The sequence below is a fragment of the Lissotriton vulgaris genome, chromosome 1_2, assembly GCF_964263255.1.
Source record: "Lissotriton vulgaris chromosome 1_2, aLisVul1.2, whole genome shotgun sequence".
NCBI lineage: Eukaryota > Metazoa > Chordata > Amphibia > Caudata > Salamandridae > Lissotriton > Lissotriton vulgaris.
Genome location: NC_141686.1, coordinates 143430635 through 143442648, shown reverse-complemented (window position 1 = coordinate 143442648; position 12014 = coordinate 143430635). Strand labels below are relative to the sequence as shown.

The window sequence follows — 12014 nt, the reverse complement described above, 5'->3', positions numbered from 1 at the left end:
GGTTGAGCGTCTCAAAAATGACAGACGTTGATGGCGTAGGTGTTTCCATAGGAATGTTCAGTTTTATTGCACTGTGAACCAAAACCTCCTGAAATGTACTGATGTCATCAATTGGGGACAACCGACGTTGAGGCAAATCAGAGAATGGAGGAAAATAGTATCTTGTAGACAAAGACGTATCGCTATGGTGCTGACGGCGTGAGCATGATCTACACCTGCGGCAGGAGTGGCGACATATCATGATCTCCTGGAGGAGCATGAGCATCCATGTTGAGATCGATGGGGTGTCCTGGAACATCATCTCCTATGAGCCGGTGTAATCTGAGGCATCCCAGGAGCAGGCAGAACCTGTGCTGGTAATATTGGAAGTACCGGAAGCTGATGTATTGGAGCAGGAGGAACAGGTAGCGCCAGAGGAAGTGGCGCTGTTGGGGCAGCAGGGTCTGGTGCTGGAGAAGCCGGGGTGGGAGAAGTCAATACCTTAACCAATGACGGAGCTCTGGAATGAGAGTCAGCTGCAGAGTAGATTCTTTTCTTCTCCTCAACTATAAAGAATTCTTCAACGTCGATCTCCATCGTCGACTGGCCTTCGACGACGACCTGCTTCGTGACCCCCATCGACACAGCCCACTTGACGAGGACCAGCTTCTTGATGTCGACCAATCCAGTTGTTGACATTTTGCTGTTGAAGTTGATCTTCTACCTCTCGGCGATGGTGAGTCGGTATCCCTCGATGGTGACACCTGTCTCGGCGTCCGTCGCCGTGCAAAGTGGCTCTCGAAGTCGCTCCAGTGGTTCTCGACTTCGAGCATCGACGTTACCCTGACGTCAAGCCAGTCAATGACAGTGAGCTTGTCAGCACCCTACCTCCTCTCGAGGTCAAATGCCTCAACGTCGACCGGGACCGAAAGCGTTTTCTGGGTGAAGAACACCTCTCAGACCTCCCTCATCTACTGGAGGTTGAGGGAAGAGCTCTGGTGGAAGATTTACATCCCCTTCACTCAGAGGTCCCACTGGCTACTTGGTGTTTTCTCCTCTCTTTTCTTCCCTGCAGGTAAATCTTCTCCCTGTCACATCTGGAGAAGGTTTGACCGAAGTCACAGGAGGCAGGAAGATGAGAGGAAGGTAAACAAAGAATGCAGACCTCATGTGGGTCTGTTTTAGCTTTTTTTCTGCCACATCTAGGACATTTGTCGAACAGAAGTAACATTTTAAATAAGAAAAAAGCCTCTTTCCTATGAGAAAAATACTTTGCTCCTGCCTCTGGCTGAGCATGATGGGATATTGATGGTCTCTTTACTCTTGAAGGCACAGCTTTCTTTTTCTTCACCTATAATGGCAGCCTATGGGCCACATGGTCCTGCACTTCTTCATATCTGTCTTTTCATAGCAAAAGGGTTTGTGAAGGTTCTTTCTCTGTGCCATTACTAAACAAAAAAGAGATATTCTGAGAGCATATGTAATTATGGTCTCTTCTTCTTTTGCCATTCCATGATGAAGAACTCTGACCACTGTAGCCTACCCCTAGGCTGCATTATGAAGTTCTTAAGTGACTTTTCAAGGCCATACTGAAGAAAATCAAACTTCACCACTTAAGAACATATATTGGATAAAGTGCTCCTGGGTCCCCGCAGAAGGGTGGGACTATTCATCGCTTATAGCTATACATGGAAATCCCCTACAAGATGCTTACGGTGATAATACAATTTGTTTCTTTCGTGAACCTCAACTAACCTATTCTATTCCTGCCCAGGTGACCAACTTTCCACAATCGGCTCCCCCAACCACCCTGGGTTGAACTTTGCTCTGGGATTTCTCCCCTCCTCAAAACAAAAGGTGAAAATCCATTGACATCATTGGATGTTACACAGTAAGCCCATACAGCTTTCATTACTTGTACTTCCCTGTAAAAGTTGCATATCTTGGCTGATTGAATGATACCTTAATCACTCGGTTGAACCACTCAACTGTGCTGTTCCTGCTAGGATTCTATAGCGATGTGGTCTATGTCCGACTTCAACTGCTTCAAAATATTCCTAAGCTGTTTTGGATAGGAATTGTACCCCATTGTCACTGATCACCTATCACCTCATCGCCAATTTGTCATGTTAGAAAGAGCACTCCACTCCTGTGTCTTTTTTCTTTATTCAAGATAATGTCTACAAGTAACAAAAGGAGGGTCCGGCACAGCTGATGCTGTTAGTCTTCTCACACTTGGAACACTCCACGCATCAGCAGAGCCCACATTCCACAAAATAATGAAATACAAACCATAACAGCCGTTCTGGGGACATGAAGTCTGGCCTTCGTACTACATGAAGGTGATCCTTCATACCTCATGAAGGTGATCAGAGATTGACTATATATATTTTTTCAGTAAAGAAGGATGATACATTGCCACGGTTTTCATATACATCTGAGATCAACTGTGCGCAGGCTGAAAAGTACGATATTAAAAAGTTCTCTGGCAAAGTTGCCTGATGAGGCAATATAGTTGTGTCAAAAAGATGGCGGGTAGTGGCAAGACTGTAATGAGTCATGTTTTCAGGTTGGTAGTGAGCCTGCCATTTTCATTTCAGCTGTTGGTATTTGGGTGATTTATCAGCCTGTAACTCCTCAGTAAATCATGGGGTTTTGGGTACTGTCCAGGATCCAGGAAAACTGCAGTTTTTGAAATGGGAAGCCTTACCAACTTAGCGGAGAGCTCATAAGGCCTCTGCCAAGTACATGAATGAGACAGTATTCAAGATTGATGGGCGGGTACCAGAATTTCTGGAGCATGCGCAGTCTGACACGGACACACTTGCCTTCAGTGCATGTCCGCTACACAGACGGAAGATCCTTCACCTAGCTGGCGGCCAGGACTTGGATCACCCTCCCCACCCACCTACGACTCAACAGGACCATCTCTCATACAGGAAGCAACTCAAGACCTGGCTTTTCGAGCAGTAGCAGCCACCCACCCCTCCTCCCCCCACCCCAGCGCCTTGAGACCCTAGCGTGTGAGTAGCGTGCTTTACAAATGTTATTGATTGATTGATTGATTGATTGAGAACTTGTTGAACAAGGCATCCTTGAAAGAGGTGGAGTATCCGCAGGTAGCAACTAGACCCCTTCGTAGAGATTCTGTTAGCATGTGATCACCCACAGTCTGCTCTAGCTGCATGGAGACCTCCGTTCCTATAACTCTCCATTACTGAGAAACATAAAAAATATTGTACTCCTTCTACAACTTGTTACCAAGCTTACTTCCTAACACAACTCTCTTCTCCATTTAACACCCATTTGCTTCCAGCCTCCAAGGTTATGAAAACGCCAATCACTTCATCGAAATGTAACTGATAATATAACATGAGGTGGTTTTCTGTTGCTCGATGGTCAAGGACCTAGAAACTTGAAGATGTAATCACATTAAGTGAAAGCTAGAAAGAGGAAATCAAGTCGGAAGAAAATTACCTCTTCTTGCAGACAGACGATTGTGTAATAACTTAGGCTAATATCAAGGAAACATTAAACTGATTCTTTAATTTCATAATGCATACGTTATACATACATTTTTAAAACATCATAAATATCAGGGAATAAAAACTTCTGTACAAATAGGTTTAATTTACACAGACTTGTCGTGTTAGAATTCATATATCAAGGGGGGCAAAGTTAATGTCTTTTCTCTACAGAAACGGTTTGGAATATTGCAAAAAGCACTATTCATATCGCTGACCAGGCAATTCTGCCAATAATTAGGGATAATTGTCTTTTCTTCTATAAAAGTATGAAATGAAGGATTTGTTTTGTAAATGTCCTAATTTGGTTAGTGGTCACTGATTATTTTCTTGAGCACTGACACATAGTTTTAGGAAGTTTGGTTAGCTCTAACGTCATAACACACTTGTTTTGACCTTTGTTTTCATTGAGGGTGCACAGATTTTTGACACGACAAAGGTAGTGATAAGTACTGTTAGGCCTGTTATAGTATTCATCATTCGGTGTACCATGAACCAATACATACCTAGAAGGACAAAGAGGATCCAAACTGAAGATTTGTTTTCATATTAGAGATAACAGAGTATTGCTTAAGTCAGAAGAGTAAGCCTGCACTCAACTTTCCTGGGAAGAACATTTCATAATCTGACAACCGAGAATAGTTGTATAGTAAGATGTGTTTAGGGTGTATTACTAGATCAGAGTGAATTTGAAACAGCAACAGACTGTTTTGAGCACTGTGAATATTGCCTCACAAAGCTGGTATCCAGCCTGGTATGCAAGGGGCGCTACAAAAATCTGAGGTAACTGCTTTTAGCAGCACCTGAAAATCTTACTGAGTGATCCTTTATTAATGTCAAAAATGTAAATTCTGTGCCTCAGAAGAGTGCAAAGCTCTTTAGGGGGTTGGTCCGTCAGGCCGTTATTGATATTTTCAGAAGAGTTAAAACAGACTTGTCTAAATCAGAAAACGTTTTAAGAAGAATTTCATAACCTTTATGAATCACTATATTAAGAAGTGTGCCTGGAAGTTTGAAAAGGCACTGTGAATATCAAGGGTTCGAGTGTCTTCACAAGTCTTCATCGTCAAAGGTTTCTGTGCATCTCAGCATCACAGTCTCATAGTCAATCTGCAGGCTGGTGTCCTGAATGAAAAAGAAACAGATTAGAACATTTAGAGGTATCTATTTTAATTCCCCTCAGTATTTTCAATACTATCAGGAGTAGCAATCTAATAATAAGTGGCAGGATGTTGTCCAAATTATAAATTACTTTCAATGTACTCACCTTGAAGGATAAAATCAGTTCATATGAAACTATATGTGGTAAATATCATGTGTAAGAAGGTTTGAGGGGCTTATTTCCATTGGTATGCGATTCATTCTATTAAAATAGCTGTTGGAATTTGTACCACAAGAATAAATGGTTAATGCACTGATAGTACTTTGGCTAGCAAAAGTACTCCTAAATGAGAATAGGGTTACAGAGGATTAGCACGTTTGTCTGTGATTAGGTCGTTGGGAAAGCCACTTATTTGGAATTTGCACACTATTTATTGTTCTGAATTGTGACTATGATTCACAGACATAAAATGAAATTAAACTTGTAATAAAACATTAAGGGTCTGATTACGACTTTGGTGGTGTGGCGACAGCTACGCCCGCCGCCGCACTGCCAAAGCCGTGGTCGGAACCCACCAAATTAGGAGTTTCCACTTGTCTGTTGTGTTTTTTTTGGGCGTTCCCACAGCGGGTAACGGAATGGGAGCGCTAATACCAGTTCCTGTACGGCATGGACTAAAAAGTCCATGCTGTGCAGGAACTTGTGTGCACACAGGGGGGGCACATGTTGTGTGCATCAACAGAGTACAGAGGCACCAAAGGGCCGGGGGCCCTGTGGGACCTCCTTTTTTTTCTCTTCACCAGGGTTTTTGTATAGGAGGAACTGCCAAGAATACCGCTGCAGAGAGGAAACTCCTGATATGATTGGCGGTACCGAGGCGGTCCCGCTGAGCATATTGAAGCCTCTACACCGCCAAAGCACCACCAGTACACAGCGGTTCCCTGGCGGCTCTGGTGGTTCAATCGCCTGACTCCTAATAGGGTGGTCAGGAAACCACCACACGAGTCTGGCAGCCCGTGGACTCGTAATCAGGGCCTTATAATATGGACACCACCATGCCCCACTCCAAATAGATTGCTTTCGCCACACATATCATATATCAACTCCTGTGGTGAGTGGCCTGGAAAATGGCTTGTGTTTTCCCCACCTTTCAAATTATTGATACCAGATTTTTCTATAAGGGTGGGTAAAATTTTGACTATTAGAAGTTGAACCCTGAGTATGCCACTAGAAATTAACAACTACTGGAGAATTACCGGGGTATCGTTAATTCCGGGGCGGACAGCCTGGGCAACTCCTCATTTTCCCCACATAATATCACATTTCAGCAGTCGAAATCTCTCTGTGAGAGTAAAAAGATATGTTGGAACACTGCAAACCTCATAATTCAAATGGGGGACATTGTAATTAATAGGTCATGGCTAATGGATGCAATTGCCTGTCCCTCAAAAAGTATTTATCAGTGTAAGTTCTAGCATTCCTTACATTACTGTAATCAAAATTACAATCATAATTTCACAGTTCATTCCCATAGATTATGTGTCCTTTCCCTATGCTAATCAAGAGAAACACCTACCATGCATCTTAGACTATGGAAGAGGTGCTGAACAACTGAGAAATTTGTGAAAATTGTGCAAAATTTTGTATTTTCCTCCAAGTACATGTCATCATCACTCCACTTGCTCCTACTTTCTTTGTCAGTCCACTAACTTTCCTTTGTTACTCTTCTGACCGTAGACCATGTTTTTCCATGAATATCTTTTACGGACACTCTTTTGATTGCTCAATACCTCTCTGCTAATTGTCACTCCTTTTTTCTTGAACTATAACCTAGGAGACCACAGTTCTCTCAATACTTCATGCTATCTTTTTGAGTATCCTCATCTGGTCTCTTTTACTTCCACTTCTCGACTCTTCTCTGCACCTGCCCCTCATTGTACTCTTTTTCATTTACATGTCTCTTTTCCTTCTCTCATTGTAACTATTTTATCTGATTCATTGTGAGGTCAAGCTTGTTCAGTCACAGGATAGTACACTCCAAATGGATTTTCAAAATAAGGAGAAACTCTTCACTAGAATTTTTTTTTTCTGATAACTGTTAGCCATTTGTCTTTTATTTTCAACCCTCTAATATGTCATGGTCTGCCTTATCTCTTTTAATTTACTTTTCTAATTTTTCTTTCTCTACGTACTCTCGTTCATTGCCATTACTCTAACCTGTCATATTTTTATATTTCAATGGCACTGAATAATTCTTTCAATGTCTCTCTGCTCTATTTCAGTCAATCCTCTGATCCCATTCATTGTAAATACTCTACTTTGATTGTCACTCCTTCGCTCTCTTTTATTGTGACCCATGTCCTCTGCTTCAAAACATCTCCTTTTTCACTGCTACGTCCCCACTTTCTATTCCACTGGCCTGTTCTTAATAGAGTCCAACTGAAGAAGAAAAAGACTGATTTGCATATGACTAGTCGCAGTCTTGAGTGGCACAGAAGGCACAGAAAAACCAAAATGAACTGAAAAGGGGCCAAGAGTAATTATTAGTGGCTGAGCTATGTTCAAACATTTCATCGTTTTTTGTTTTTCAAAACTCTTGTAATCTGTCACTGCTCTGCTGTCATTCATTGGCAAGCCTCCACTATAAATTACTGACACGAATCCGCCCTCATGGATTGTCACTCGTCAGCTGTTTCATGGCCAATTCTTTGCTCTCTTCAGCTTTCATTGCCATCCCTCTGCTCTCTTCCCCTCTCATACTGTGAATTATTATTCTCTCTTATTGACAATCTCTTGCCTTTCATTTTCAAACCTCTAATCTTGGTCACCTCTTTTATCTATGTGGCTAGCTGGCTTTTTTAACTGTCATAATATATTCTCTATTTCATGGTCTCTCATCTGCTATCTTTCAAAGGTGTTTCCCTTACCGCTATCCCACTAATCTCTAATATTCTGTCAGACCTAGCTGTTCTATCCACAACCCCTCTCCCCTATCCCCGACAGTCTTCAGAGATACTAATTCGGGTATGACACATGCTGACAGACAAAGCTGGGTACAGCAAGGAGGGTCACAACCTCAGGCACTACTTTCACTTTCATTGTGTAGTGCAAAGTGGTGCTAGGGACAGTACATCCAGTTCTAGCACAAGAAAAACATCTAACGTGCAGAGTCCGCCTGAAAAGCCAAAGATTGTATTCTCCTGACTAGGTATACTCAAACGGCTGCTACCCTTAAATAAGAAAGCACTTACACAATGGTCTGAATCCAGGGAATGGGACACAAAATAAAAGTGGCCCCATTAGTGAATTAAAAAGTGTTGGACCTGGCCCTTTTTGCAGAGGTATCTCCAAACGTTTTATCTTCTTCCACCTATTTTTTCTGACCAGTTTTTGTTGGTTTTAGGACTCTGGGCACTTTACCACTGCTAACCAGTGCTAAAGTACTTATGTTCATTCTCTAAATTGTATCGGTGATTAGTTTATCTATGACTGGCATATCTGATTTACTAGTAAGTGCATAGTAAAGTGCACCAGGTGTGCCCAGGGGCCTGTATATCAAATGCTACTAGTGGGCCTGCAGCACTGATTGTGCCACCCACAAACTACCACGCTGACCTGGAAAATGCATCCACTCGCCAGGCCCAAACCTTACCTATTACTACATGTAGGTCATCCCTAAGGTAGGCCCAAGGCAGTCCCATGGAGTGCATTTAAAAGGTAGGACATGTACTGGTGTGTTTAGCAATACTGCTAATTTTGTTTTTCACTATTGCAAGGCCTATCTCTCCCACAGGGTAACATGGGGATTGGCCAGAAATATCTTTTAAGTGTAATTTCCCATTGAGAGCAGGAAGAGATTTGGAGTCTCTGAATTCACAATTTAAAAAACATCTTTTGGTGAAGTTGGTTTTAAAATTGTGCAGACTGATTTATTCAGTACGCCATAGCACAGGGAATAATTACTGCACATGGTTTTTGGATGCCACCACTTTGACTGTGCGATGATGTGATTTTGGCACAAAGGAAGCACGTTTATGCCTCCATTGCTAGCTAAACATGGATAGAATAAGTTCATCCATTTATAAAGATATCCATAAATTTAAGATGAGAGTGTGCATGATCCCTGTTATTCGAATTCAGACAGAGAAAACTATCTATAACAGGCTGCTCATAATCGAATATATAGTAGTCCTGAGGAAGACCCCATGGTGATGTTACTCAACTACACTAATTTTTTTTTTTTGGGGGGGGGGGTCGAAAAGTTGACGTAATCTGAACAAATTATCTATGTTAGAATGCAAAACATATATCTGTCTAGGGAACAGCAGTGATTTGTGGATGCTCAAACTATCCGTGTTTTTATGTTATTCCTGTTAAGTTTTCCATTGTGTCTATTTTCATGTAATGTATTAGGCACATTTGTTTGTAACGTTTACGGTCAAGCATCAGTCTCGTCTTTCGAATATTGATATCTACGTCAACATATATGATATATGATTTTTTTTAAATATCGCTCACACTTTTGTAGTCCTGTCGTCATTTCGTTTCAATGTAACATTGATTGCTAGTCCTAAGTAACAGTGGACTTACCTAGAAAAGTATAAAAGTAATCGTATATTTAATAGCATAACCCCTGTCTATATACTATTAGAATTCCCCAGATTCTGCATGCTATTGGGATACCCCATTGATGTCAATGGCTTTTAGAAAGTGGGCACTCTGCCTGTATGTAGAATACATGTCTGGGTTAGGATGACAGTCACACAAAGGGAGCAGAGGTGTGCCTTGCACATCCGGACGGTCCATCACCAGGCTGATGGCCTTCCTGAGCTAGTGATGTGAGGAATTGTCACTGATACCTGAATAGGGTTGTGCCTGTCCTCACACAAAGCTGTCTCCACCCACCCGGTAGTGTGTCTAGAACCAGGTCAGGAAAAGGCGGGGTCTTGTACAATACAAAAGCTTTCTCTTGAAGTGTGCCTACTTCAAAGACAGAAAGGGGTAAGTATTGGACCTCTCACACCCCAACATCAGACCACTTCTGGACTGAGGACATTCTGCCAGGAAAAAGTGCTGGATGTTGTAGGAGGGACTGACACTCTGCCTGGTGCTTGCTTGCTTATGTCCTGGAAGAGAAAGGGCTGGACTTTGCTTTCTATATCCTGCTTCCAAGGTTCTCCAAGGGCTTGTGCACACGTGCCTCCTGTTAAGAACTCTCAGGGCCATCAAAGACTTTACCTGCCACTTCTGCTGAAGTCCTGACTTGCCAAGTTTTGCCAAATCCAGTTCTTGGGCCCTTTGAAGTAGAATCTGGTGATCTGAAGGGGAAAATCCACGCATCAACTCCCAGCATATGTTTTTTTAACGAACCGCTGCTCAAAATTGCTGCAGCGCCTGCTTTGTCGCTGTTGCATCGACGCATTGGGTCTTGATTTCCACCGCAATATCCCTGGGCGATGATTCTTCGTGGACCCGATAGCGCTGTACGGAACAGAGGCTGCGTGTCCAGAAACTGACGCATCACCTCTGCTGCCAATAAGGAACTGGTCCAGCACCTCCCCTGTGTAGTAAGGAACTGACGCAATGCTTTGCTTTTTTGGCACCTAATCTCCCCTGCACCTGCTTCGACTTTGATTTTTGATGCATCTAAGGTACTTTATGCTAATAGAAAAACAATCCATTGATGTCTATGGACTAAACTTACTTAACCTTTCAAAAGTAATATTTTGGCTTGTGTATGTTGGATTTTAGTCATTTTGGTCTTGTTTTATTCAGATAAATATTGGCTATTTTTCTAAACTGATGTGTACTCATTTTGTAGTGCTTTCACTGTATTACTATGTGTGTATGTACAAATGCTTTACACATTGCTTCTGCGATAAGCCTAACTGCTCGTGCCAAGCTACCAATGGGGTGACCTGGGGTTTTCTTAGCTGCATGACTCCATTCCCCTGATTAGTGTGAGGGTCCCTACTTGGACTGAGACCTCATTTCAAACAAAGAGCTTAAAGTTTTCTTTTTGTTTTTAAAGAGGCTCATGTTTACATATTTGTGCAGTGTTTAACTTGTAAAGACATGCCCTGTACTTGCTTTGCAAGGTATGGAAGGCTGCATGGATTTGAGCTTGCTGTAGGAAATGCTTGTTTTTGTATCAAGCAAATCAACAGTAAAAACCGGCCCAGCAGACCATTAAACAGACCCACAAACAGCCAAAAAACAGACCCAGACACTTACCCTTCAGACCGGCCCCTCGGTGCACTGACTGATTATCCTATAGGCCAGTCTGACTCAGTGTGTATCATATACAAAGCTCTCCACAGGAACAACCCCGTCTATCTGGTACAAAAGGTAAAAATCGACTTTGGAAGTAGGGCACCAGGATTCAAATCACTTGTAAGTGTTGTGATCCCTCACTTTGAAAAGAAAGTCCACGGAGCATGGCCAGGACAGGAATGGAGTGAGAGGTCTGGCGCCTTAGCTCTGAACTCCTGTGGCCTTTTCAGTCTGCCTAATCACCCAGGGGTGGGCCCTGAATTTGTCCCCTTACAGCAGCATGTGCTGGAGTCATCGGACGACGGCACGCCGGGGACACGCCCCGCTCCAGTGTGTCCAGCAGCTCCGTTGTGCTTTCTGGGCCCTATGCACTCTCCTCAATCTGCCATCTTGCGAGTCTGGCCCGGGAGCATGCATTACCCTGTATCAGGCCCTGATCCTGAGATCAGCATCAGCCACGTTGGAGTGGGGGCACAGGGAGATTAACCCCCATCTGCGATTGACTCCGGGGGCCCCTTGATGCCTGGTTAAGGGGCCCCCTGCCAGAGGTGACTGTGCTGGAGTGAGGCCACAACCCCAGAAGTGAATGAAGTGATTAATGCATGGAGGCATCAGCGCTCTGCTCCCCTTGGATGCTCCTCTTGACTAGTGGATGGAGGGGGTTGCCCGTCACGGCAGAGACTGTGATTGTATTGATGTGTTGCTGTCACTTGGAGCGCTCTGTCCTCAACCCCCCTTTTTCCAGAAGCCCCACGGGAGCAACCACTGTCCTGCATAAGGCCCCAGGACCACACCTAACTTTACTACCTTCGTGGCGACACAGGGCGGTGCTAGTTAAGGTGACCCCAGTTGAAGCTTGACCTGACGCCTTCATCAGAGGTGACCACGACGAGGCAATGCTTCCCCTCCCCGCAATGGATGAACTAATTGATGCGGGGGCCTAAATGCTCTGCTTCCCTCCTGCACCCGGCGCCAGCTAGCATGCTTAGAGTGTCACCCCTTAACTGTGGAAAGTGGCGGCAGTGACTGGTACTGAACCACCTAGCACTCAGGAGCCCCCATCAGTGCCAGGAAAAGGGGCTCCCCCTTGAGGCCTTACAAGGGGGCCACTCTTTGGAGGTTGTCTTTATAGGGGC

General features: G+C 43.6%; 1 protein-coding gene across 1 annotated transcript in view; it reads right to left on the bottom strand.

The window, feature by feature from the left end:
- Positions 1 to 4553: 4553 nt before the first annotated feature.
- Positions 4554 to 12014, bottom strand: part of STRA8 (stimulated by retinoic acid 8) — a 135502-nt gene continuing 128041 nt past the window's right edge. Inside the window, exon 8 of the mRNA XM_086953610.1 lies at positions 4554 to 4628. Coding sequence (XP_086809736.1) covers positions 4554 to 4628 — 75 coding nt within the window. The remainder of the gene's footprint in view (positions 4629 to 12014) is intronic.